The following is a 25001-nucleotide window of genomic DNA, read 5'->3' as shown; positions in this document are numbered from 1 at the left end:
TCTGAGGCTGTGCCCTCTGCTCCTAGACTCTCCCACGAGTGGAAACATCCTCTCCATATACACTCTATCCAAGCCTTTCACTATTCGGTAAGTTTCAATGTCCCAGGAAGCAGAGGCCCAACAACCTGCGGCAGTGCCCGCGAACCTGCATGTTTTCTGTGGCATCTCCGAGCAGCCCACCAAAGGTGATCGCGTTGGTCACCGTGCCCAGGTAGATGAAGAGGATGGCGGACAGCGACTGGATGCTGAGCGCGTCGTAGAAGTCACTGGCGTACCACGGGATCTTCCTCTTGATGTCCGCCACAAAGCCCCCGAAGAACCTACAGCGTCGGACAAAAGAAAAGTTCAATAGAAAACCGGGATGTTGCAGGGAAATCCCTCATGATGACATAGTTCCATTCTAGTTCCATAGATCCCATAGTCAATAAGGAATGCCATGGTCAATTGGGAAACACAAAGTCAATAAGGAATGACGTAGTCAACAAGGAATCCCATGGCCAATAAGGAATGCCATGGTCAATAAGGGTTGCTGTGGTCAATAAGGGATGCCATGGTCAATAAGGGATGCCATGGTCAATAAGGGAATGCTGTGGTCAATAAGGGTTGCTGTGGTCAATAAGGGATGCCATGGTCAATAAGGGATGCCATGGTCAATAAGGGATGCTGTGGTCAATAAGGGATGCCATGGTCAATAAGGGATGCTGTGGTCAATAAGGGATGCCATGGTCAATAAGGGATGCCATGGTCAATAAGGGATGCCATGGTCAATAAGGGATGCTGTGGTCAATATGGGAATGCCATGGTCAATAAGGGATGCTGTGGTCAATAAGGGAATGCTGTGGTCAATAAGGGATGCCATGGTCAATAAGGGTTGCTGTGGTCAATATGGGATGCCATGGTCAATAAGGGTTGCTGTGGTCAATATGGGATACAATGGTCAATAAGGGTTGCTGTGGTCAATACATGATTGGCAATAATGTTGTATGTAAAGACAGGTGTGAACACTACTGAATATGTCACTAATCAATGTATGGATGCTGAGAATTAGTTTATGCACACTTTTTTTTAATATATCTATTTTTATTCTGAATTAACTTTATTTTTGAAATTTAAGAAAAAATTTAAGAAAAAACTGAAGATAGCATTGCTATCAACCTGCCTCCTTTTCATTCAAAGGGCGACTATGAAGTCAATGAGAAACTAGCGTATTTGTCATTTTAGTTTTAGTATTAATTTTAGAGATGCAGCACTTTCTCATCCATTCCCAACACATTAGAGGCAATTTACGGTGAGCTGCTGCCTCACAGAGCAGTGACCCAGGTTCGATTCCGACTACGGGTGCTGTCTGTACGGAGTTTGTACGTTCTCCCCGTGACCATGTGGGTCTCTTCCAGGTGCTCCGGTTTCTTCCCAAACTCCAAAGACATGCTGGCTTGTAGATTAATTGGCCCTCTGTAAATTGCCCCTAGTGTGTAGGGAGTGAAGGAGAAAGTGGGATAACATAGAACTAGTGTGAACGGGTGATCGATGGTCAGCACGGAATCGGTGGGCCGCAGGGCCTGTTTCCATGCTGTGTCTTTAGACTAAACTAGACCATAAGTCAATGACTAAGAACTGCAGATGCTGCTTTATACCAAAGATAGAAACAAAGTGCTGGAGTAAACCAGATTGATGAAAGGTCCCAACCTGAAACGTCACCTATGCATGTTCTCCAGAGATGCTGCCTGACCCGCTGAGTTACTCCAGCACTCTGTGTCCATGTTCTCCAGAGATGCTGCCTGACCCGCTGAGTTACTCCAGCACTCTGTGTACTTCTGTGTATTGAGCAGCATCTGCAGTTCCTTGTTTCTAAGCCAGATTGCACATTTATTTCTCCTTACATTGCAGAATTTTTCGTCTTACCTTCCAGTTTTCTTCAGCTCGTCCGACACCTCGTGCCCCCCGCCTCCTTGTCCACTGTCGTGGGGCATGTCGCCATTCATCTGCACACTCTCTCCACCCGAAATCATGTTCTTCCTGTTGCAAAGTGGACAGCATTAGTGACACCATTCACTTCTGCCTAGCGCTCTCTCTCTCTCTCCCTCTCGCGCGCGCGGCTACAGTGCAACATAAAACAAGTCATTCAGCCCTTCTGAACCTTGATGGTGTTCCCTGCCCCACTCCGTGCTTCTTTCCTCACCACCCCCCCCAACCCGCTCCCCATCCACCTTTATCTCTCCCTCTGTGCCAACACATCAAAGTAGCCTATTCCATCCACAACATGCCTGTTACGTCAAGAATGTTTTATTGTCATATGTCCCAGACCGGCCAATGAAATTCTTGTTTGCTGCAGCACAACACAACACAATATGTAAACATAACGGGAGAAGAACAAAGTTCAGTGTATATATACACACACATGCACACATACTCAATAAATAACAATTATAGTGCAATAATAATAATAGCCTGTTGCAGTTCACAGCATATTTGTTGTCGAGTTTAATAGCTTGATGGCTGTAGGGAAGAAGTTGTTCCTGAACCTGGACGTTACAGTTTTCAGGCTCCTGTACCTTCTTCCCGATGGCAAAGTGAGATGAGAGTGTGGCCAGGATGGTGTGGGTCTCTGATGATGCTGGCTGTCTTTTTGAGGCAGCGACTCAGATTAATCCCTTCGATGGTGGGGAGGTCAGAGCCGGTGATGGACTGGGCAGTGGTCACAACTTTTTGCAGTCTTTTCCACTCCTGGACGTTCAAGTTGCTGAACCAGGCCACGATGCAACCAGTCAGAATGCTCTCTACTGTACACCTGTAGAAGTTCAAGAGAATCCTCTTTGACATACCGAATCTCCGTAATCTACTCAGGAAGTAGAGTCGCTGATGTGCCTTCTTTACATCAGTGTGCTGGGTCCAGGAAAGATCTTCGGAATTATGCATGCCCAGGAATTTGAAGTTTTTGACTCTCTCCACCATCATCCCATTAATGTAAACAGGATTGTGGGTCCTCATCCTTCCTCTTCCAAACTCCACAATCAGTTCCTTGGTTTTACTGATGTTGAGAGCCAGGTTGTTGTACTGGCACCATTTGGTCCATCGGTCGATCTCACTTCTCATGGTCATGTAACATGTAACAAGCAACATGGAACATGCAACATAGAACATAGAGCAGAACAAGAACAGGCCCTTCGGCCCACAAAGTTTGTGCTGGACATGATGCCAAGTTGTACAGATCTCACCTGCTTGCATGTGATCCATATCCCTCCATTCCCCGCATACCCATGTGCCTACCCAATAGCCTCTTAAACGCCACTATCGTATCTGCCTCCTCTACTTCCTATGGCAGCACTCTCGAGGCACCCACCACCCTCTGTGTAAAAAACTTGCCCCGCACATCTCCATTCATCTTTTCCCTTCTCACCGTAATCTGATCTGATCTTCAGCCTCAGGGTGTATTTCCTGCATAGACCCCATGAGCCTTGATTCCATTACCATCTAAAGATAGAGGCACATAAACAGGCCTTATACCACTGATGCAGGGACATGTGGAGAGGTAGAGGATCAAATGGCCAAACCCTTGGAGTTTCGACAATCGGAGAGGCTTAAGGGCCTGTCCCACTTAGGCCATTTTATCGGCGACTGTCACAGTCGTAGAGGGTCGCCAAAAAAAACGACTGTACCCCCCTGTCTATGTCTACGACAAGCTACGACAACCTACCACCTAGTCGACGTCAAGCTACCGACAACCGGTAACCCATTGGGACGTACACCTACAACAACCTACGACCACACGGGCGACAACACACGACAACAGAAGTCAACCTTCGTCCACCCACGACAAGCTACGACAAGCAACGACCCTGCCGGCGACAACTGAAGCCAATTCAGTCGCCGGTACTTGTCGCCAGTTGATGTAGGTAGTCGCCAATGCAATTCACCAAAGTCAGCACCCGGCGACAACCTGCGTCACCTGGCGACAACATACGCAGCACCTACGACAGGACACCTATGACAAGCTACGTCAAGCCCACAGTCGCCGACAAGTTTTGAATATTTCAAAATCCAGCGGCGACCAGAAAAACGTTACGACTCTTGAGGAGACTACTCACGACCATACAGTCGTCACCCCACAACCATGTGGCAACAGCCTAGTCTCCTGTAGTAACTGTAAAAATCGTCTGTGGTACTGGGGCTTTAGAGTTGCACATCAGGAGGCATCAAGGCATAGAGTCACACAGCACAGAAACAGGCCCTTCAGGATATCTCATCCATACTAACCAGGATGCCCCATCTAACCTGCCTGTGTTTGGCCTATATCACTCTAAACCTTTCCTATCCATGTACCTGTCTAAACGTGTTTTAAATGTTATTCTACTCCCCGCCTCAACTACCTCCCCAGGCAACTCGTTCCCTGCTGTTATCAGACTCTTCAATGGAATAGATCATGTAGATGCACAATATTTCACCCAGAGTAAGAGTATCAAGAACCAGAGGACACGGGTTTAAAGTGAGAGGGGAAAGAATTAATAGGAACATGAGGGGCAACTTGTTCAAACCAAGGGTGGTGGATGTATGGAACGAGCTGCCAGAGGAGATACTTGAGGCAGGTATTATCACAACATTTAAAATATATTTTAAAGACATTTTAAAAGGTATTTGGACAGGTACATGAATAGGAAAGGTTGAGGGGGATCTGGGCCAAATGTGGGCAGGTGGGACTAGTGTAGAAGGACATCTTGGATGACATGGGCAGGTTGGGCCGAAGGGCCTGTCATATGCTGCATGATTCTATGACACTATGATTCTCATACAGTAGGGATGAAGTCCCCGATCACCCAAACTACCTCATTGCGATCCCTGTACATCAGATGTCGGCACCCTACGGCCCCCGGGCCGAATGCGGCCCGTAACCCAAAAACATCCGGCCCGCAGGCGGATTTTTTATCCCGTAATCATCCAGCCCGCTGAGCGCGGTCGAGCTCTGTTGTACCGCCACCTGCGCAAAGCCGCCGGCATGGCCGCGCACCTTCTGCGAACACGTTTAAGAAAGATGCTGGAAAAATCGAAGGTAGACAAAAATGCTGGGAAAACTCAGCCGGTGAGACATGCAAGGAGCTGAGTTACTCCCGCTGAGTTTCTCCAACATTTTTGTCTGCCTTCTGTGAACACGTGATTTGATGCCTGCCATGGGGGCGGGATCCATGTGTACATGTGATAGATGTGGCCCGCCATCCGCTCACAGACATGCGTCCTGGCCCCTATGCAGAACAAGGTTGCCCACCCCTGCTGTACAGGTTCACATCTCATCCAAAAAGGGGCCGAAAGTTTTTGGACAGATTCTCTCAGATTTTGGATAGCTACATTGATAGGAAACGTTTGGAGGCAAATGGGCCAAACCTGGGCAGGTGGGACCAGCGAGGATGGGGCACCTTGGTTGGCATGACAAGCTGCGCCGACGGGCCTGTTTCCGTGCAGCATGACTTTATGACTCTATAACTGAACATGTTAGACCAAGCGTAGACTTAGCAACCGTTTCGCTGAAGACTTGCACTCAGTCCGCCAAGGCCTGCTGGATCTCACGATTGCTAAGCATTTTAACTGCCCTTCCCATTCCCACACTGGCCTTTCTGTCCTGGGCCTCGTTCACTGCAGAGTGAGGCCACACACAAACTGGAGGAACAGCACCTCATCTACTGCTTGGGTACCTCACACCCCAGCGGTATGAATGTTGATAGACACAAAATGCTGGAGTAACTCAGCAGGCCAGGCAGCATCTCTGGAGAGAAGGAATGGGTGACGTTTTGGGTCGAGACATTTCTTCAGACTGAGAGTCAGTGGAGAAGGAAATTAGAGATATGGAAGGATATGGTGTGAAAACTAGAGATCATAGGGCACAAAGTTCACGGAAAAAGGAAGAATAGATCATCGTTAGCTTGGGGTAGGTGACAACGAGGCAAACAAAGATAAAATTTAATCAAGAGGACAGTCAGACTGGTCCGTGAACTAGGGTGGGGGAGGGGACGGAGAGAGAGGGAAAGCAAGGGCTATCTGAAGTTAGAGGAGTCAATGTTCATACCGCTGGGGTGTAAGATGCCCAAGCGAAATATGAGATGCTGTTCCTCCAATTTGCTTTTGGCCTCACTCTGACAATGGAGGAGGACAGAAAGGTCAGTGTGGGAATAGGAGGGGTAGTTAAAGTGTTTAGCAACCGGGAGATCAGTTGGGTCGAGATGGACTACATTGAATTCACCAATTCTAGGTAACCTCTAACAATTCCCCCTCTCCTTTCTCCCTCACACCCACGATTTTTCCCCTCTTCCTCTCCCTCTAGTTTCACAATTCCCACCTCTTGAATCCTTTGTCTCTCGCCTTCTGTTGTAATCTCTGGACTTTATTCCAACAATGTGCCTGTCAACCCCCCCTCCCCTTGTTACAATCAGTCTGAGGAAGGGTCTCGACCCGAAGCATCACCTATCCATGTTCTCCAGAGAAACGCTGGAGTAACACAGCGGGACAGGCAGCATCTCTGGAGAGAAGGAATAGGTAACGTTTTGGGTCGAGACCCTTCTTCAGACTGAGTCAGAGGAGAGGGAAATGAGCGATATACAGTAGATGGGGATGTAGAGAGATATGGAACAAATGAATTAAAGATATGCAAAAAAGTAACGATGATAAAGGCCATTTATAGCTGTTTGCTAGGTGAGAACGAGAAGCTGGCGTGACTTGGGTGGGGGAGGGGTGGAGAGAGAGAGAATGCAGGGGTTACTTGAAGTTACAGAAATCAAGATGCTGCCTGACCCGCTGAGTTACTCCTGCATTTTGTGTTCTTTTTTTGTCAGCTGGCATCTTCTGCAGTTCCATGTTTCCACATTTAGACATGGAGCTGGCCTGCCATGGTCCTTATCAGCATTGGCAGCTTGTGTGGGTAAGTCTACACCTGAGCAAATCATCTCATTTCAGAGAGCGTTTAGTTAATGGGGTCACAGGTACGGAGCAGGCAGTCTCTGTACCTGTTTATGACGGGTGAAAGTGCCAACGAGTGTTTTATCTTATCTTGCAATGATTCAACCTGTAAGCTTTTATTTTAAACTAGTCGGAACTAGAATTGCTGGTAATGCTTCAGAAATAGTAACTGCTTATTATAGAAGTGAAACTTTTGCAATCCACTGACTTCAATCAGATTGGAGAAGCAAGACCCTTTATCTAATCTCTGCTTTCATACGGGCGATAGCCCTGGCCGTTTGATGGAACAGCCCATTCTAGAACATTCCATTGCCAAGGTTGACTCACACTGGCAACTGGAAGCCCTCCAATCAATCACCAAGCACCTTACGTGGCTGTTAGAGTGAGAGAGTCACACAGCATGGAACAGGCCCTTCAGCCCAACTTGCCCATACCGGCCAACATGTACCAGCTACATTAGTGCCACCTGCCCATATCCCTCTAAACCAGTGGATCTTAACCTGGGGGTCGGGACCCCCATGGGAGGCCGTTTGGGGCTTTACTGGGGGACATGAAGGGGTCATAAATAACATATCCATTTGTTGAGCCCATGTTTTAGGAACCTAACAAAGGTACATACCACACACAGTGTTTTGTTCACATTTGCAAAGGTTAAGAACCACTGCACTAAACCTTTCCTGTCCAAATGTCGCTTAAACATTGCGACAGTCCCTGCCTCAACTACCTCCTTTGGCAGCTCGTTCCATACACCCACCACCCTCTGTGAAAAAGTTGCCACTCGGGTTCCTGTTAAATCTTCCCCCCCCACTCACCTTAAACCCATGTCCTCTGGTCCTACTCTGGGCAAGAGACTGTGCGTCTACCCAATCTATTCCTCTCATGATTTTGTACACTACAATGTTGCCGGGACTCGAGGGCCTGAGCTATAGGGAGGTTAAGCAGGCTGGGACTACATTTCTTGGAGCACAGGAGGATGAGGGGTGATCTTATAGAGGTGTACAAAATCATGAGAGGAATAGATAGGGTGAATGGCCACTTTTACCCAAGGTAGGGGGAACATGAATCAGAGGACATGGGTTAAAGGTGAGGGGGGGGGGAGGTTTAATAGGAACTGAGGGATTTTTCACACAGAGGATGGTGGGTATATGGAATGAACAGCCAAACGAAGTAGTTGAGGCAGGAATTATAACAACATTTAAAAGATATTTGGACAGCCACATGGATAGAAAAGGTTTAGTTTAGTTTCTTTTGTTTAGTTTATTTAGTGTTGTTTATTGCCAGGTGTGCCATGTTATCCAGTCTGCTGAAAGGCTACACGTGATTACAATCAAACCGTCCACAGTGTACAGATACAGGATAAAGGGAATAACGTTTAACGCAAGATAAAGCCCAGTAAAGTCCGATTAAAGATAGTCCAAGGGTCTCCAATGAGGTAGATGTTGGAGAGATTTAGAGGGATATGGGCCAAACATGAGCAGGTGGGACTAGCGTAAATTATGTGTGTAGGAAACAACTGCAGATGCTGGTTTAAACCAAAGATAGACACAAAATGCTGGAGTAACTCAGTGGGTCAGGCAGCATCTATGGGGATAAGGAATGGGTGACGTTTCGGGTCGAAACCCTTTTGATCAGTCTGAAGAAGTGTCTCAATAGGCAATAAGTGCAGGAGTAGGCCATTCGGCCCTTCGAGCCAGCACCACCATTTAATGTGATCATGGCTGATCCTCCACAATCAGTACCCCGTTCCTGCCTTCTCCCCATATCCCTTCTCCCCATATCCCCACTCTGCTATCTTTAAGAGCTCTGTCTAACTCTCTCTTGAAAGCATCCAGAGAACCGGCCTCCACAACAGAGAATTCCACAGACTCACAACTCTCTGTGTGTAAAAGTGTTTCCTCATCTCGGTTCTAAATGACTTACCCCTTATTCTTAAACTGTGGCCCTTGGTTCAGGACTCCCCCAACATCGGAACATGTTTCCTACCTCTAGCGTGTCCAAACCCTTAATAATCTTATATGTTTCAATAAGATCCCCCTCATCCATCTAAATTCCAGAGTATACAAGCCCAGCCGCTCCAATCTATCAATATATGACAGTACCAACATCCCGGGAATTAACCTGGAGAACCTACGCTGCACTCCCTCAATAGCAAGAATGTCCTTCCTCAAATTGGGAGACCAAAACTGCACACAATACTCCAGGTGTGGTCTCACTAGGGCCCTGTACAACTGCAGAGCACCTCTTTGCTCCTATACTCAACTCCTCTTGTTATGAAGACCAACATGTCATTCGCTTTCTTCACTGCCTGCTGTACCTGCATGCTTACTTTCATTGACTGATGACAAGGACCCCCAGATCCCGTTGTACTTCCCATTTTCCCAACTTGACTCCATTTAGATAATAATCTGCCTTCACGTTTTTGCCACCAAAGTGGATAACCGCACATTTATCCACATTAAACTGCATCTGTCAAGCATCAGCCCACTCACCCAACCTGTCCAAGTCACCCTGCATACTCATAGCATCCACCTCACAGTTCACAATGCTACCCAGCTTTGTGTTATCTGCAAATTTGATAATGTTACTTTTAATTTGCTAATGTTACTTTCTCGACCCGAAATGTCACCCATTCCTTCTCTCCAGAGATTCCGCCTGCCCCGCTGAGTTACTCCAGCATTTTATGTCTACCTGTTGGAGATGATCTTGGTCGGCATGGATGAGTCGGGCCGAATGGCCTGTTTCAGTGATGTATGACTAAATGTCCAACTCCAAACCTCTGCAACTTTCCCCTCCGTGAGATGTTGCAAGCTTTGGTCATCTGCCCTGCTACCTCTCCACGTGGCCCCGTGTTAGAGGGGCATCAACCAATACCCTCCAATCCTTTTCCCAACTGAGGAGAGACTGGAGGGTCTGTGTACCTCGCCTCCCTGCTCCGGGCACAGGCCGGGAACAAAGCCCCAAATAATGGAGACACAATGGGGAACGGCAGTGAAGAAGGCGAATGGCATGTTGGCCTTCATTACAAGAGGAGTTGAGTATGTGAGCAAAGAGGTCCTTCTGCATTTGTACAGGGCCCTAGTGAGACCACACATGAAGTATTGTGTGCAGTTTTGGTCTCCAAATTTGAGGAAGGATATTCTTGCTATTGAAGGTTCACAAGGTTAATTCCAGGGATGGCGGGCGGGACTGTCATATGCTGAGAATGGAGCAGCTGGGCTTGTATACTCTGGAGTTTAGAAGGATGAGAGGGTATCTTATTGAAACATATAAGATTAATAAGGGTTTAGACACACTGGAGGCAGGAAACATGTTCCCGATGTTGGAGGAGTCCAGAACCAGGGGCCACAGTTTAAGAATAAGGGGTAAGCCGTTTAGAACGGAGATGAGGAACCACTTTTTCACACAGAGTTGTGAGTGTGTGGAATCCGCAACCTCAGCAACCTCAGCAAGAGGCCGGTTCTCTGGAAACCTTCAAGAGAAGGCTAGATAGGGCTCTTGAAGCTAGCGGAGGCAGGGGATATGGGGAGAAGGCAGGAACGGGGTATTGATTGGGGATGATCAGCCATGATCACATTGAATGGCGGCACTGGCTCGAAGGGCCGAATGGCCTACTCCTGCACCTATTGTCTATTGGCTATTGGCACAGTAGCACAGCGGGTAGAACCACTGCCTCACAGCGCCAGGGACCAGTGTTCGATCCTGACCTCCGGTGCTGTCTGTGTGGTGTCTGCTCGCTCTCACTCTGACCACATGGGGGTTCTCCAACAGCTCAACGTTTAGTTTAGTTTAGTTTTGTATTATTTAGTTTAGAGATACAGCATGGAAACGGGCCCTTCGGCCCACCAGGTCGGCGCCGACCATCAATCACCCGTTCACACTAGTTAGGTTTTAACCCCATGTTATCCCACTTTCTCATCCACAAGTCCATGTCATAGGAGCAGAATTAGGCTGTTCAGATCATTGAGCACTCTGCCATTCAATTATGGCTGATCTATCTTTCCCTCTCGACCCCATTCTCCTGCCTTCTCCCCGTAACCCCCGACACCCGCACTAAACAAGAATCTGTCAATCCCTGCTTTAAAAATACCCCGTGACTTGGCCAGTTTACAGAGGGCCAATTAACCTACAATCCTGGAGTAACTCAATGGGACAGGCAGCTTCTCTGGAGAGAAGGAATGGGTGACGTTTCGGGTGACGTTTCAGACTGAAGGTCTGAAGAAGGGTCTCGACCCGAAACGTCACCCATTCCTTCTCTCCAGAGTTGCTTCCTGTCCCTCTGAGTTACTCCAGCATTTTGGGTCTACCTTTGATTTTAAACCAGCATCCAGTTCTTTCCTACACAACCTACACGTTAAGAAGTTCTCCTCCTCCCTCAGAAGACAGTTTTACAACCTCATCTCTGACTGCCCCCCCTCTGTGATTCCCCCTTCCGCCCAACTCTACGACCACATCCTAACCCAGACCCGATACCACAGCCACGTTTGCTTCGAAGAAGTTCTACACTCCTGAATGTCTTTGGGATGTGGGAGGAAATCAGAGCACCTTGAGAAAACCCACTTGGTCACAGGAAGAATGTGCAAACTCCACACAGACAGCACCCCAGGTAAGGATCGAACCCGGATCTCTACTATAAGCTCAGCCATGCCACTGTGCCGTCCTTAAGGTAAGAGGGACAAAGTTTAAATGAGATGTGGCGGGGCAGGTTTTTTATGCAGAGGGTGATGGGGTGTGGAATGTGCTGCCGAGGATGGTGGTGGAGGCAGATACAACAGTGACGATGTTTGGATAGGCTCATGGCTATGCAGGGAATGGAGGGATATGGATCACGTGCAGGCAGAGGAGATGAGTTTAACTTGATATCGTGTTCAGCACAGATATTTGGACAGATACATGGATAGGAAAGTTTTAGGGGGACATTGGTCAAACGCAGGCAAATGTAACTGGTGTAGATGAGGCATATTGGTCAGTACTGACATTGTGCATTGATAGGTAGGAAGGAACTGCAGATGCTGGTTTAAACCAAAGATAGAAACAAAAAGCTGGAGTAAGATCGGCGAGTCAGACAGCATCTCTGGGGAGAAGGAATAGGGTCGAGAACCTTCTTCAGACGGAGAGTAAGGGGAAAGGGAAATGAGAGATATAGATGGTGATATAGAGAGATATAGAACAAAAGAATGAAAGATGTGCAAAAAAGTAAAGCAGGCCACTGTTAGCTGTGGGCCAGGTGAGAATGACCCGGCCCAACCCGTAAATACATCCAAAATGCCCCATCTAAGAAAGTCTCATATGCCCGTGTTTGGCCCATATCCCTCCCCTATCCTCATGCATCTGTCCAAATATCCGTGCTGCCCGTGATGCCGTTCAACTAATCTCCTCTGCCCGTATGTGATCCATATCTCTCCATTCCCTGCATATCCATGTGCCTGTTGAAAAGCCTCTGAAATGCCACTATTGTAATGGGCGGCACAGTGGCGCAGTGGTGGAGTTACTGCCTTACAGCACCAGAGGCCTGGGTTCGATCCTGACTTCGGGTGCTGTCTGTACGGGGTTTGCACGTTCTCCGTGACTACTGGGTATGTGAGTACTCAGGAAAATAACAATAAAGATATACAATACAATACAATACGTGGGTTTTCCCCGGGTGCTCCGGTTTCCTCCCACACTCCAAAGACGTGCAGGTTTGAAGGTCAATTGGCTTCTGTAAATTGTAAATTGTCCCTAGTGTGTAGGATAGTGTTAGCGCACGGGGTGATCGCTGGTCGGCGCAGACTCGGTGGGCCAAAGGGCCTGTTTCCGCGCAGTACCTCTAATGTTTAATGTCTTTTAAATGTTGTTATGGAAAACTGCTGGTGTTTCTGTGAGTTAATAACAAAGGTTATCGAGTGGCCCTGGAGACGTGACCTGCATAGAGTGAGAGGCCAGAATAGGTTGGATGCGGAGAAGATGAGAAAGTGAGATAATATAGAACTACTGCCGGCTCGGGATGTGAATGTATGCTAAATGTAGGACGGTGCTGGGCCTGTACTCGCTGGAGTTTAGAAGGATGAGGGGGTACGTCATTGAATCTTACCGAATAGTTAAAGGCCTGGATAGAGTGGATGTGGAGATGATGTTTCCACTCATGGGAGTGTCTAGGACCAGGGGGCACAGCCTCAGAATAAAAGGACGTACCTTTAGAAATGAGATGAGGAGGAATCGCTTTACATCAGTGATGAATCTGTGGAATTTTTTGCCACAGACAGCTGTGGAGGACAAGTCAATAGATATTTTTAAGGCAGAGATTGACAGATTCTTAATTAGTACGGGTTTTGAGCGGAAAAGATGGGTTGAATGGCGGAGTATGCCTGATGGCCCGAATGGCCTAACTCTGCACCTAGAACTCATGAAGGTGCCTGAGCCTGAGCCCAGGTGTGCTCCAGATGTGCCGAGGTGAGGCACAGCTGGATGTGCGGGTGGTCGTTTCCGGGGCTGGACGTTTGCGGACATGGAACTGGTCGCTGGAGTGATCCAAACCATGGGTTCCCACTGCTGCCGCATCCACATCCCGAGCCGGCAGTGACACCACCAATTCCCACATCGTCACCACTCACAAAGACAAACACCAACCCCACAGCAATTAGGCAAATGCCTAATCACTAAATAAACGTGTTGTGTCTTGCCTTAACACGCCTTGCTGCATTTCCCACAGCACATCAAACCTATTCCTAAAAATACAGCAAAATGCTGTAGTAACTCAGCGGGTCAGGCAGCATCTCTGGGGAACATGGACACAGAGTGCTGGAGTAACTCAGCGGGATCAGACAGCATCTGTGGAGAACATAGATTGTGGTGATATTTCTGGTCAGGACCCTTTGAAACATTGCCTGTCCATTTCTCTCCACAGATGCTGCCTGACCCGCTGAGTTACTCCAGCACTCTGTGTCCATGTTCTTCGGAGATGCTGCCTGACCCGCTGAGTTACTCCAGCACTTTGTGTTTTGCTCAAGTTCCAGCAGCTGCAGTATTTTGTTGCGATGAGCATAGTCGAGGGTTTAACTGTCTGGTTAAAATGTCTGGAAGTGTCTGGTTTCATTTCCACTTCTGATTAGGTCGTGCCCGCACTGAGGAAGGGACACTGAGCGCTAGTCACCTCCACAGCAAAGTACAGGCACTTCCTGCTGCTTCTTGCTCTTTGTGACTGGGATGACCAGGACATCACTGCCTGCTTTGTGCTCCACTGCCTCAAGAAATGCTTATCTCCTTGCATTGCAACATCCACTACACTTCACGCTGCCTCGGGGAAGCAGCCGACATAATCAAAGTCCTTGTCACACCCCCGGTCATTCCTACGTCTCCCTGCTCCCATCCGGCAGAAGGTACAGAAGCTTGAAAGCGCGCACCACCGGACTCAGGAACAGCTTCTTCCCCTTTGTTATCAGACTTCTGAACGGCTCTTCCATAAGCTAGGGCACTGTCCAATTCACCTCTACCCCATTGTGTACATTGGACTTTGTCTCTGGAACTGATGCGCTACAATGCTGAGAACTATATTCTGCACTCTGGATCTTCCCCTTTGCTCTACCTATTGTACTGGAGTTTGACATGATTGTATTTGTGTATAGTATTATCTGATTGGATAGCATGCAGAACAAAGTGTTTCACTGTACCTCAGTAAACGGGACAATAATAAACCTGAACATAAAGACCAAAGTTGTGCATGGGGTAGAGACAGGTTACGGGGAGAAGGCAGGAGAATGGGGTTGAGAGGGAAAGATAGATCAGCCATGATTGAATGGTGGAGTTGCTCGATGAGTTGAATGGCCTAATTCTGCTCCAATATAGACTTTAGAGATACAGAATGGAAACAGGCCATTCGGCTCATCGAGACCGTGCCGACCAGCGATCACCCTGAACACAAGTACTATCCTACACACTAGGGACAATTTAAAATTTTACTTAAGGCAATTAACCTGCAAACATGTTTGGAGTGTGGGAGGAAACCGGAGCACCCGGAGAAAACCCACGTGGTCACTGGAACCGATGCACTACAATGCTGAGAACGATATTCTGCACTCTCTATCTTCCTATTGTACTTGAGTTTGACGACTGTATTTATGTATAGTATTATCTGATCTGATTGGAAACCATGTAAAACAAAGCTTTTCACTATACCTCGGTACACGTTATAATAATAAACCTGAACGGAGGTGTTTCACATTGGCCACCCTGTCTGTGTTTAATTTCTCCAGTTGCACACAGAGGGTGGTGTGTGTATGGAACGAGCTGCCAGAGGAGGTAGCTGATGCATGTACTATAACAGCATTTAAAATACTTTCAACAATTAGGGGCGGCACAGTGGTGCAGCGGTAGAATTGCTGCCTCAGAGGCCTGGTTCGATCCTGAGTATGACTGCTGTCTGTACAGTTTATATGTTCTCCCTGTGATCGCGTGTGCTTTCTCCAGGTGCTCCGGTTTCCTCCCACACTCCAAAGACGTGCAGGTTTGTAGGTTAAATGGTTTCTGTGAAATTGTTCCTATGTGTGTCGGATAGAACTAGTGTACGGGATGATTGCTGGAGGGTGCGTGCGGACTCGGTGTTTCCACACTATATCTCTTATGTTCCATACAGAGAGTGGTAGGTGTATGGAACAAGCTGCCGGTGGAGGTAGTTGAGGCAGGTACAATAACAACGTTAAAAAGACATTTGGACAGGTACGTGGATAGGACAGGTTTGGAGGGATATAGGCCAAATGCGGGCAGGTGGGACTAATGTAGATGGGGTATTTTAACAATAGGCTTAAACAAGACATTTGGATGGGAGTGTTCACCCTGTACTCTCTCCTGCAGTAAGACTAGGCCTGACCTTTGGCCTTCACATTGTCACCAACTTGTCTGGGTATGTTGAATATTTTGCTTCCATTGGGGGCATGCAATGTGCAAAGTGCTCATTGTTCACTCCGCCTGCACCAGGCCGCTGAGAAATTATTCATCTGCCTGCCCCGGCCGTCGGCATGGCGACACGTGAGACTGCCGGGGTTTTATGAATAGATAGTGGCGTGCTGAATAATGCATCCTCCCCTGCGGTTGCCCACGCCACTGGCAGTGCGGACAGACACCGTGCACAGTGTACTGTGCCAGCGGGCTACATGGAAGAGCTTGCTCCTGTACAGATGGTTGCCAACTTTCTCACTCCCAAATAAGGGACAAAAGGTCAAAATATGGGACAAATTCCAGACGGCAATTCGTTGAACGACTAGGCCGAGGCTGGGTGAATGATGAGTTGGCCCGGGTGCTGGACTGCACACAAAGCCCAGCCGGCGGGCCAGCTGAGGAGTTTTGGCCCGGGCCGCGTGATGTCGCGTGCAAAGTCCGACGCCCCGTCCAACTCATGAACCGATGATCGGCCATGAGAAGGAGGGGTGGTGGTGTCGGCCATAAGTGAAGGTCCGAAGGTCGGACAGCTGCCCAGGCCACCGACTGACAGGGCCACGGGCGAGGCGCTGCTGCTGCACTCCATGGCTGCATTACATCGGGACAGGTATGGCGGGGCCGGACGCGGCGCTCCGACCTGACAGTCCCCTTGACCCGAGTAGTAGCAGTCAAATACGGGACAAGCGCGGTCCCGTATGGGACAAACCAATTTAGCACAATATACGGAATGTCCCAGCTAATACAGAACAATTGGCAACCCTACCTGTACACAGCTCCTCCTGCCCCAGCACCAACTCAGCCCCACCAGCACCAACATTGCCACTACCGCCAAACACACCCGCACACCCGCACACCCGCGACTGGGACGCCGTGCCTCACGGCGCCAAACCGCGGCTTCCATTTTCACCTCAGCTGCTGTTTGTGTGGAGTCTGCACGATCTCCCTGCATTTCCACCAGGTGCTACAGAGTCATACGGCACAGAAACAGGCCCCTCGGCCCAACGCCCACACTGACCAACATGCCCCATCTACACTGGTCCCACCAGCCTATGTTTTGCCCATATCCCCCTAAACCTGTCCTATCCATGGACCTGTCCAAGTGTATTTTAAATGTTGTGATAACACCTGCCTCAACTACCTCCTCCAGCAGCTCATTCCATACACCTGTGTGAAAAAGTTGCCCCTCAGGTTCCTAGTAAATCTCTTCCCCCACTTTTTAAGAAAGGCGGGAGAGATAAAACAGGGAATTATAGACCAGTTAGCCTGACATTGGTGATGGGGAAGATGCTGGAGTCAATCATAAAAGATGAAATAGCGGCACATTTGGTTAGCAGTAACAGGATCGGTCCGAGTCAGCATGGATTAACGAAGGGGGAATCATGCTTGACTAATCTTCTGGAATTTTTTGAGGATGTAGCTAGGAAAATGGACAACGGAGAGCCAGTGGATATAGTGTACCTGGACTTTCAGAAAGCATTTGATAAGGTCCCACATAGGAGATTAGTGGGAATAATTAGGGCACATGGTATTGGGGGTAGAGTGCTGACATGGATAGAAAATTGGTTGGCAGACAGGAAACAAAGAGTAGGGTAACCTAAGGCTTGGTGCTGGGACCGCAGCAATTTTCAATATATATTAACGATTTAGATGAAGGGATTACAAGTAACGTTAACAAATTTGCAGATGTCACAAAGTTGGGTGGCAGTGTGAACTGTGAGGAGGATGCTATGAGAATGCAGGGTGACTTGGACAGGTTGGGTCAGATGCATGGCAGATGCAGTTTAATGTGGATAAATGTGAGGTTATCCACTTTGGTAGCAAAAACAGGAAGGCAGATTATTATCTAAATGCTGTCAAATTGGGAAATGGGGAAGTACAATGGGATCTGGGGGTCTTTGTTCATCAGTCAATGAAAGTAAGCATGCAGCTACAGCAGATAGTGCAGAAAACGAATGGCATGTTGGCCGTCATAACAAGAGGAATCCAGTATAGGAGTTGAGTATAGGAGCAGGGAGGGTCTACTGCAGTTGTACAGGGCCTTGGTGAGACCACACCGGGTGTATTGCGTACAGTTTTGGTCTCCTAATCTGAGGAAAGACATTCTTGCCATAGAGGGAGTACAGAGAAGGTTCACCAGACTGATTCCTGGGATGGCAGGACTTTCATATGAAAAAAGATTGGATAGACTCGGCTTGCATTCGCTAGAATTTAGAAGATTGAGGGAGGATCTTATAATAACTTAAGAAAATTCTTAAGGGGTTGGACAGGCTAGATGCAAGAAGATTGTTCCTGATGTTGGGGAAGTCCAGAACAGGGGGTCACAGTTTAAAGATAAGGGGGAAGTCTTTTAGGACCGAGATGACATTTTTTTTTTTCACACAGAGTGGTAAATCTGTGGAATTCTCTGCCACAGAAAGTAGCTGAGGCCAGTTCATTGGCTGTATTTAAGAGGGAGTTGGATGTGGCCCTTGTGGCTAGAGGGATCAAGGGGTATGGAGAGAAGGCAGGTACAGGATACTGTTGGATGATCAGCCATGATCATATTGAATGGCGGTGCAGGCTCGAAGGGCCGAATGGCCTACTCCTGCACCTATTTTCTCTGTTTCTATGTTTCTTCTGCATTTGTACAGGCCCCCAGTGAGACCACACCTGGAGTATTGTGTGCAGTTTTAGTCTCCAAATTTGAGGAAGGACATTCTTGCTATTGAGGGAGTGCAGCGTAGGTTCACAAGGTTAATTCCCAGAATGGCGGGACTGTCATATGCTGAGAGAATGGAACGGCTGGGCTTTTATACTCTGGAATTTAGAAGGATGAGAGGCAATCCTATTGAAACATACAAGATTATTAAGGGTTTGGACAAGCTAGAGGCAGGAGTCCAGAACTAGGGGCCACTGTTTAAGGATAAGGGGTAAGCCATTTAGAATGGAGATGAGGAAACACTTTTTCACACAAAGGCTGGTTCTCCGGATACTTTCAAGAGAGACGTCCTAAAGACGTGTAGGGATTGTAGGTTAATTGGACCTCTGTAAATTGTTCCTAGTGTTTAGGGAGTGGATGAGAAAGTGGGATAATGTGTAATGAGTGTGAACGGGTGATCGCTGGTCGCGTGGACGGGCCTGTTTCCATGCTGTATCTCTAAATTAAGGGTTCATGGGTTTAAGGAGAAGGGGGAAAGATTTAACAGGAACCTGATTGGTAACATACATGCAGAGGGTAGTGGGTGCATGGAACAAGCTGCCAGAGGAGGCTGGTATTATCACAGCGTTCAAACATGAAAGTGTAAAAACAAGGAACTGCAGATGTTGGTTTAGAAAAAAGGACACAAAATCCTGGGGTAACGCAGCGGGTCAGGCGGCATCTCTGGAGAACATGGACACAGAGTGCTGGAGTAACTCAGCGGGTCAGGCAGCATCTCTGGAGAATATGGACACAGAGTGCTGGAGTAACTCAGCGGGACAGGCAGCATCTCTGGAGAACATGAACATTTAAAATACACTTGGACAGGTACATGGATAGGAAAGGTTTAGAGGGATATGGGCCAAACGTGGGGAGATGGGACTAGAGTAGATAACCATATAATATAACCATATAACAATTACAGCACGGAAACAGGCCATCTCGACCCCTCTAGTCCGTGCCGAACACATAATCTCCCCTAGTCCCATATACCTGCGCTCAGACCATAACCCTCCATTCCTTTCCCATCCATATAACTATCCAATTTATTTTTAAATGATAAAAATGAACCTGCCTCCACCACCTTCACTGGAAGCTCATTCCACACAGCTACCACTCTCTGAGTAAAGAAGTTCCCCCTCATGTTACCCCTAAACTTCAGTCCCTTAATTCTCAAGTCATGCTGACCTAGATGCCTCATCTAGGTCAGCATGGGCATGTTGGGCTGTGGAGCCTGTTTCCACTCTGTAGGACTAGTGATTTAATGATTCAATTATACATATATTGTCACATGAGCATGAGTTTAGTTTATTGTCACGTGTTGGTACAGTGAAAAGCTTTTGTTGCGTGCTATCCAGTCAGCGGAAAGACAATACATGATTACAATCGAGCCATTTACAGTGTACAGATACAGGATAATGGGAGTATCATGAAGAGAATAGTTAAAGCAAGAATTGTTGCTGTAGGAGTAGAGATTTAAAAAAATGGAGTAATTGTAATGTGCGGTTGCAGATCCACTTTTGTGACCAGAACACAAAGAGTTGCCCGGGTTGGATGCCATCTAGGTACGTCGATACTTGTGTAGATGGGGCATGTTGGTCAACATGGACAAGTTGGGCTGAAGGGCCTGTTTCCGTGCTGTATGACTCTAAATGGGACTAATGTAGATGGGACATGTTGGTCAACATGGAGGGGCTGGGCTGAAGGGCCTGTTTCCGTGTTGTAGGATGCTGACTCTAAATGGGACTAGTGTAGATGGGACACAGACAAGTTGGGCTTAAAGGCCTGTTTCCGTGCTGTAAGACTCTGGGACTAGTGTAGATGGGGCATGTTGTTCAACATGGATGGGATGGGCCGAAGGGCCTGTTTCCGTGCTGTATGACTGGGACGTGTAGATGGGGCATGTTGTTCAACATGGATGGGGTGGCTGAAGTGCCTGTTTCCGTGCTGTGGGACTGGATGAGTCTATGACCCTGTGTGACCAGGTTAGTCCTAACACTAACCATCCAACACTAACTAACCATCCATCTAACCAGCACAATCACTTCCGTGGAATCAAAGGGTCGACTTACCTCTTATCAGAGGACGGCAGGGACTTGGGGGGTTCGATCCTGATCTCGGGGTCCCACTCGCCCGGAGGAAGCACAATCACCTCATCCAGAAACTCGTCAATGCCGGCCAGGAGATCTTCGTTGTCCTTGGCTTTGTAGGCCACATCGTGAAACAGCTAACCACGGTCGACAGGGAGAAACAGGGACCTTTCAATGATCAGCAGACAACAAAGCCAAGTGCCACCAAAGACAAATATCCCGGCCTCTATTCTGACTGGGAAAGTCGCAACGGAGAGGCCATTTGCTCTCTCAACCCTCAACTGGGTTCCATCAGTTTCAACTATGGTCCAATTGCATGTCAGAATATTTAAAAGGGCATCACAGTGGAGCAGCGGGTAGAGCCACTGCCTCACAGCACCAGAGACCCGGGTTCCATCCTGACCTCGACTGCTGCCTGTGTGGAGTTTGCACGTTCTCCCTGTGGCCGCGTGGGGTTTCTCCAGGAGCTCTGGTTTCTTCCCATATCCCAAAGACGTGTGGGTTTGTAGTTAATTGGCCCTCTGTAAATTGCCCCCAGTGTGTAGGGAGTGGATGAGAAAGTGGGATAACATAGAACTAGTGTGAACGGGTGATCGATGGTCTCGAAGGGCCAAAGGGCCCGTTTCCATCCTGTATCTTTGAATCAATCAAATATGATACCAAGTTAATCACCCCTGTGAGCAAGTGGTCCATATTTCTCCATTGCCTACAGAGAACCAGGAGTGGCAGAGCGAGAATGTGGTACCAAGGAACTGCAGATGCTGGTTTACACAAAAAGCCACAAAGTGCTGGAGTTACACAGCAGGTCCAGCAGCATCTGTGTAGAACGCGGATGGGTGACGTTTAGGGTCAGGACTCTTCTTCACAATGGGTCTCGACCTGAAAGGTCACGTATCCATGTTCTCCAAAGATGCTGCCTGACCCGCTGAGTTACTCCAGCACTCTGTGTCCATGTTCTCCAGAGATGCTGCCTGACCCGCTGAGTTACTCCAGCAATTTGCATCTATTATTGTAAACCCTGTGTCCCATGGCATAATTCTGTACATGACTGTTCATGAGTTATGGTAGAATTAGGCCATTCGGCCCATCAAATCTACTCTGCCATTCTTTCACTCTCACTCTTTCGCTCTCCACCCCATTCTCTTGCCTTCTCCCCATAACCCTTGACACCCGCACTAATCAAGAATCTATCAATCTCTGCTTTAAAAATACCCATTGACTTGGCCTCCACAGCCGTCTGTGGCAATAAATTCCACCAGATTCACCACCCTCTGGCTAAAGAAATTCCTCTTCATCTCCTTCCTAAAGGTACATCCTTTTATTCTGAGGCTGTGCTGTCTGGTCCTAGACTCTCGCACTAGTGGAAACCCTGTCAGGGGGCATGCAGGTAGGCAGGGGTCCCTGGGTTACTGGGCTTCCCCGACACAGGTGGCCCTTTGTGTGGGGAGAGGGTGATGCTGGGCATGTAACCGACGCTATGGGGTCGCGTGTAGGTGCCGCGGGTCATCGACAGTCTCACCTCGTCAGACATGAGCGTGCCGATTGCTCGGCCGATCTCGTGGTAGGACTTGGCCTTCCCCTTCGGTCCCAGCAGGACAAACAGGAACCTTTAATAAACACAACAACAGGCTTACTCTCACAGGCAATCGTTAGACTTCAGAGACACAGCGCGCAAACAGGCCCTTCAGCCCACCGAGTCCAAAAAAGCTCCGTACACCAGCGCCATCCTACACACTCGGGGCAATTTGCAGAAACCAATTAACCTACAAACCTGCACGTCTCTAGCGCTGAGAGGCAGCAACTCTACCGCTGCGTCACCGTGTTGTAGGAAGGATGTTATAAAAAGGGACTGCAAATGTTGCTTTATCCCAAAGATGCCTCACAGCGCCAGTGACCCGGGTTTGATCCCGACTAGTTTTGTTATTTTTTTTAATTATACAAATACTTTTATTCAGAAAATAAAAACAAACATACAGAGTATTAACACGATCAAAGGTTGCCTACGTTGACAGTTTACAAACAAATGGTCATTAGATTAATATATCGCCAACTTTATCAACAATACACTCGACCTCCCGCGGTGACCAGCGTTCACGGAAGGCCCCCAAAGTCCCCGTGGACACCGCGTGTTCCCTCTCCAGGGACATGCAGGCACGGACGTAGGCCTGGAAAAGGGGCAGGCAGCCAACCCTGGTGCGACCGTCGACTTCCCGCTGCCTGGACCGGTGAATGGCCATCTTGGCCAGGCCCAGGAGCAGATGGACAGGGAGATCCCCCCCCTCCCTCCCTCCCGACCTTCCCCCCTCTGTACCGGGTGCCCAAATATCAGGAGTGTGGGGCTAAAATGTATCCATTACTGACTACGGGCGCTGTCTGTACGGAGTATGTACGTTCTCCCTGTGACCGCGTGGGTTTTCTCTGGGTGCTCCGGTTTCAATTTACATTCCAAAGATGTGCGGGTTTGTAGGTGAATTGGCTTCTGTAAATTGTCCCTAGTGTGTAGGATAGTGCTAGTGTACGGGGTGAACGTTGGTCGGTGCGGACTCGGTGGGTCGAAGGGCCCGTATCTCTAAGGTCTAAAGTAAAGTTGTCTCAACCAGCAAACACCAGAGTCAGCACCGCGCGCCAGACGGTGACCTCCCACCCGACCACAGTCATCGCCGTTCACCCACCTGGTTGGCACTGGGACCTCGGTCAATGCCCCCAACATCACGGCCTGTTGAAGGCGGACAAAGGCAATGAAGGGGGCCTCCAGGAAGTCCACCTCCCCCACCAGCACGTTGGATGCTTCAGCATCACGGGGCAACTTCTTCATGAACTTGTTCTTCAGCTGCAGCAAGAAAACCAAGCGTGAGGACACGAGGGCCAGAGCTACAGGGTGAGGTCGGGCAGCAGAGAGGTTGGTGACCCAACACAAACAATCTCAACATGACCTGAATTATCCCAACCCAAAACATCACCTATCCATGTTCTCCAGAGATGCTGCCTGACCCGCTGAGTTGCTCCAGCAATCTGTGTCTATGTTCTCCAGAGATGCTGCCTGACCCGCTGAGTTACTCCAGCACTCTGTGTCCATGTTCTCCAGAGATACTGCCTGACCCGCTGAGTTACTCCAGCACTCTGTGTCTTTAGATGTTGGATGAGACCACACGGAGAATTCTGCTCACTTTTGGTCACCCTGCTATAGGAAGGATGTTGTAAAAGTCTCTTAAACACCACTATCGTATCTGCCTCCACCACCACACCTGGCAGTGCGTTCCAGGCACCCACCACCCTCTGTGTAAAAACATTTGCCCCACACATCATTACTAACCTATCCCCCTCTCGCCTTAAAACTGTGCCCTCCAGTCTTTGATATTTCCTGCCTGGGCACAAGGTTCTGACTGTCTACCCTGTCTATGCCTCTCATAATATTATACACTTCTATCAGGTCTATCCTCACCCTCTGACGTTGCAGAGAAAACAACCAAGTCTGTCCAGCCTCTCCCTGTAGCTGAAACCCTCTAATCCAGGCATCATTCAGGTAATCCTCCTCTGCACCCTCTCCAAAGCCTCCACATCCTTCCTGTAATGGGGGCGACCAGAACTACACTTGTGGCCTGACCAAAGTCTGATCGACCTGCATCATAACTTCTTGACTCTTGTACATAATGCCCCGACTGACAAAGGTAAGTTATATAGTATAGATTTTCCACCTTTGCTGTGGGAGCGAGGTCAATTTTAAGGTTGACATTCGTTCTGCTTGCTTGCATGTGATCCTATTAAAGTCCCACAAGCTGCATAAATCCTGACAGCCATAATCACAAGGAGATGTGTAACAGTCTCCTGAGCCCTGCCACTTGGCTGCATTCTGACCACGGGAAAGATTTAAAGGGGAGCTAAGGGCCAACATTTTCACACAGTAGGTGGTGGGTGCACTAGTTTAGTTTAGTTTCCAGAAACAGCACGGAAACAGGCCCTTCGGCCCACCGAGTCTACGCTAACCAGCGATCTCCCCGTACACGAGCACTATATGACACACTAGGCACAGTTTACAATTTTTACCAAAGCCAATTAACCTAAAATACCTGCACGTCTTTGGCGTGTGGGAGGAAACCGGAGCATCCGGAGAAAACCCACGCAGGTCACGGGGAGAACGTACAAACTCCGTACAGACAGCACCCGTAGTCAGGATGGAACCCGGGTCTCTGGTGCTGGGAGGCAGCAACTCTACCGCTGCACCACCGTGCCAAGCCTATGGAATCAGCCGCCAGAGGAGGTAGTTGAGGCAGGTACTATCACAGCAATTAAAATACATTTTTACAGGTACATGGACAGGGAAGCTTCCTCTGGCAACTCATTCCATTTACCAACCCACCCTCTGTGTGAAAAAGTTGCTGCTCAGG

The 25001-nt window shown here is 48.5% G+C and overlaps 1 protein-coding gene across 4 annotated transcripts in view; it reads right to left on the bottom strand.

Moving 5' to 3' along the window:
• The window catches only part of slc4a4 (solute carrier family 4 member 4), a 158448-nt gene that overhangs the window by 86851 nt on the left and 46596 nt on the right, over nt 1–25001 (bottom strand). For all 4 annotated transcript variants that reach the window (XM_033020316.1, XM_033020335.1, XM_033020327.1 and 1 more), the window contains exons 7-11: nt 23289–23446; nt 22136–22223; nt 20599–20753; nt 1903–2016; nt 146–320 (exon numbers count right to left, since the gene is read on the bottom strand). In XM_033020316.1, the coding sequence (XP_032876207.1) occupies nt 146–320; nt 1903–2016; nt 20599–20753; nt 22136–22223; nt 23289–23446 (690 nt within the window). The remainder of the gene's footprint in view (nt 1–145; nt 321–1902; nt 2017–20598; nt 20754–22135; nt 22224–23288; nt 23447–25001) is intronic.

Source organism: Amblyraja radiata, chromosome 1 (genome assembly GCF_010909765.2).
Source record: "Amblyraja radiata isolate CabotCenter1 chromosome 1, sAmbRad1.1.pri, whole genome shotgun sequence".
NCBI lineage: Eukaryota > Metazoa > Chordata > Chondrichthyes > Rajiformes > Rajidae > Amblyraja > Amblyraja radiata.
Note: the sequence above shows the minus strand (reverse complement) of the source record. Positions and strands in the feature narration are given on the sequence as shown.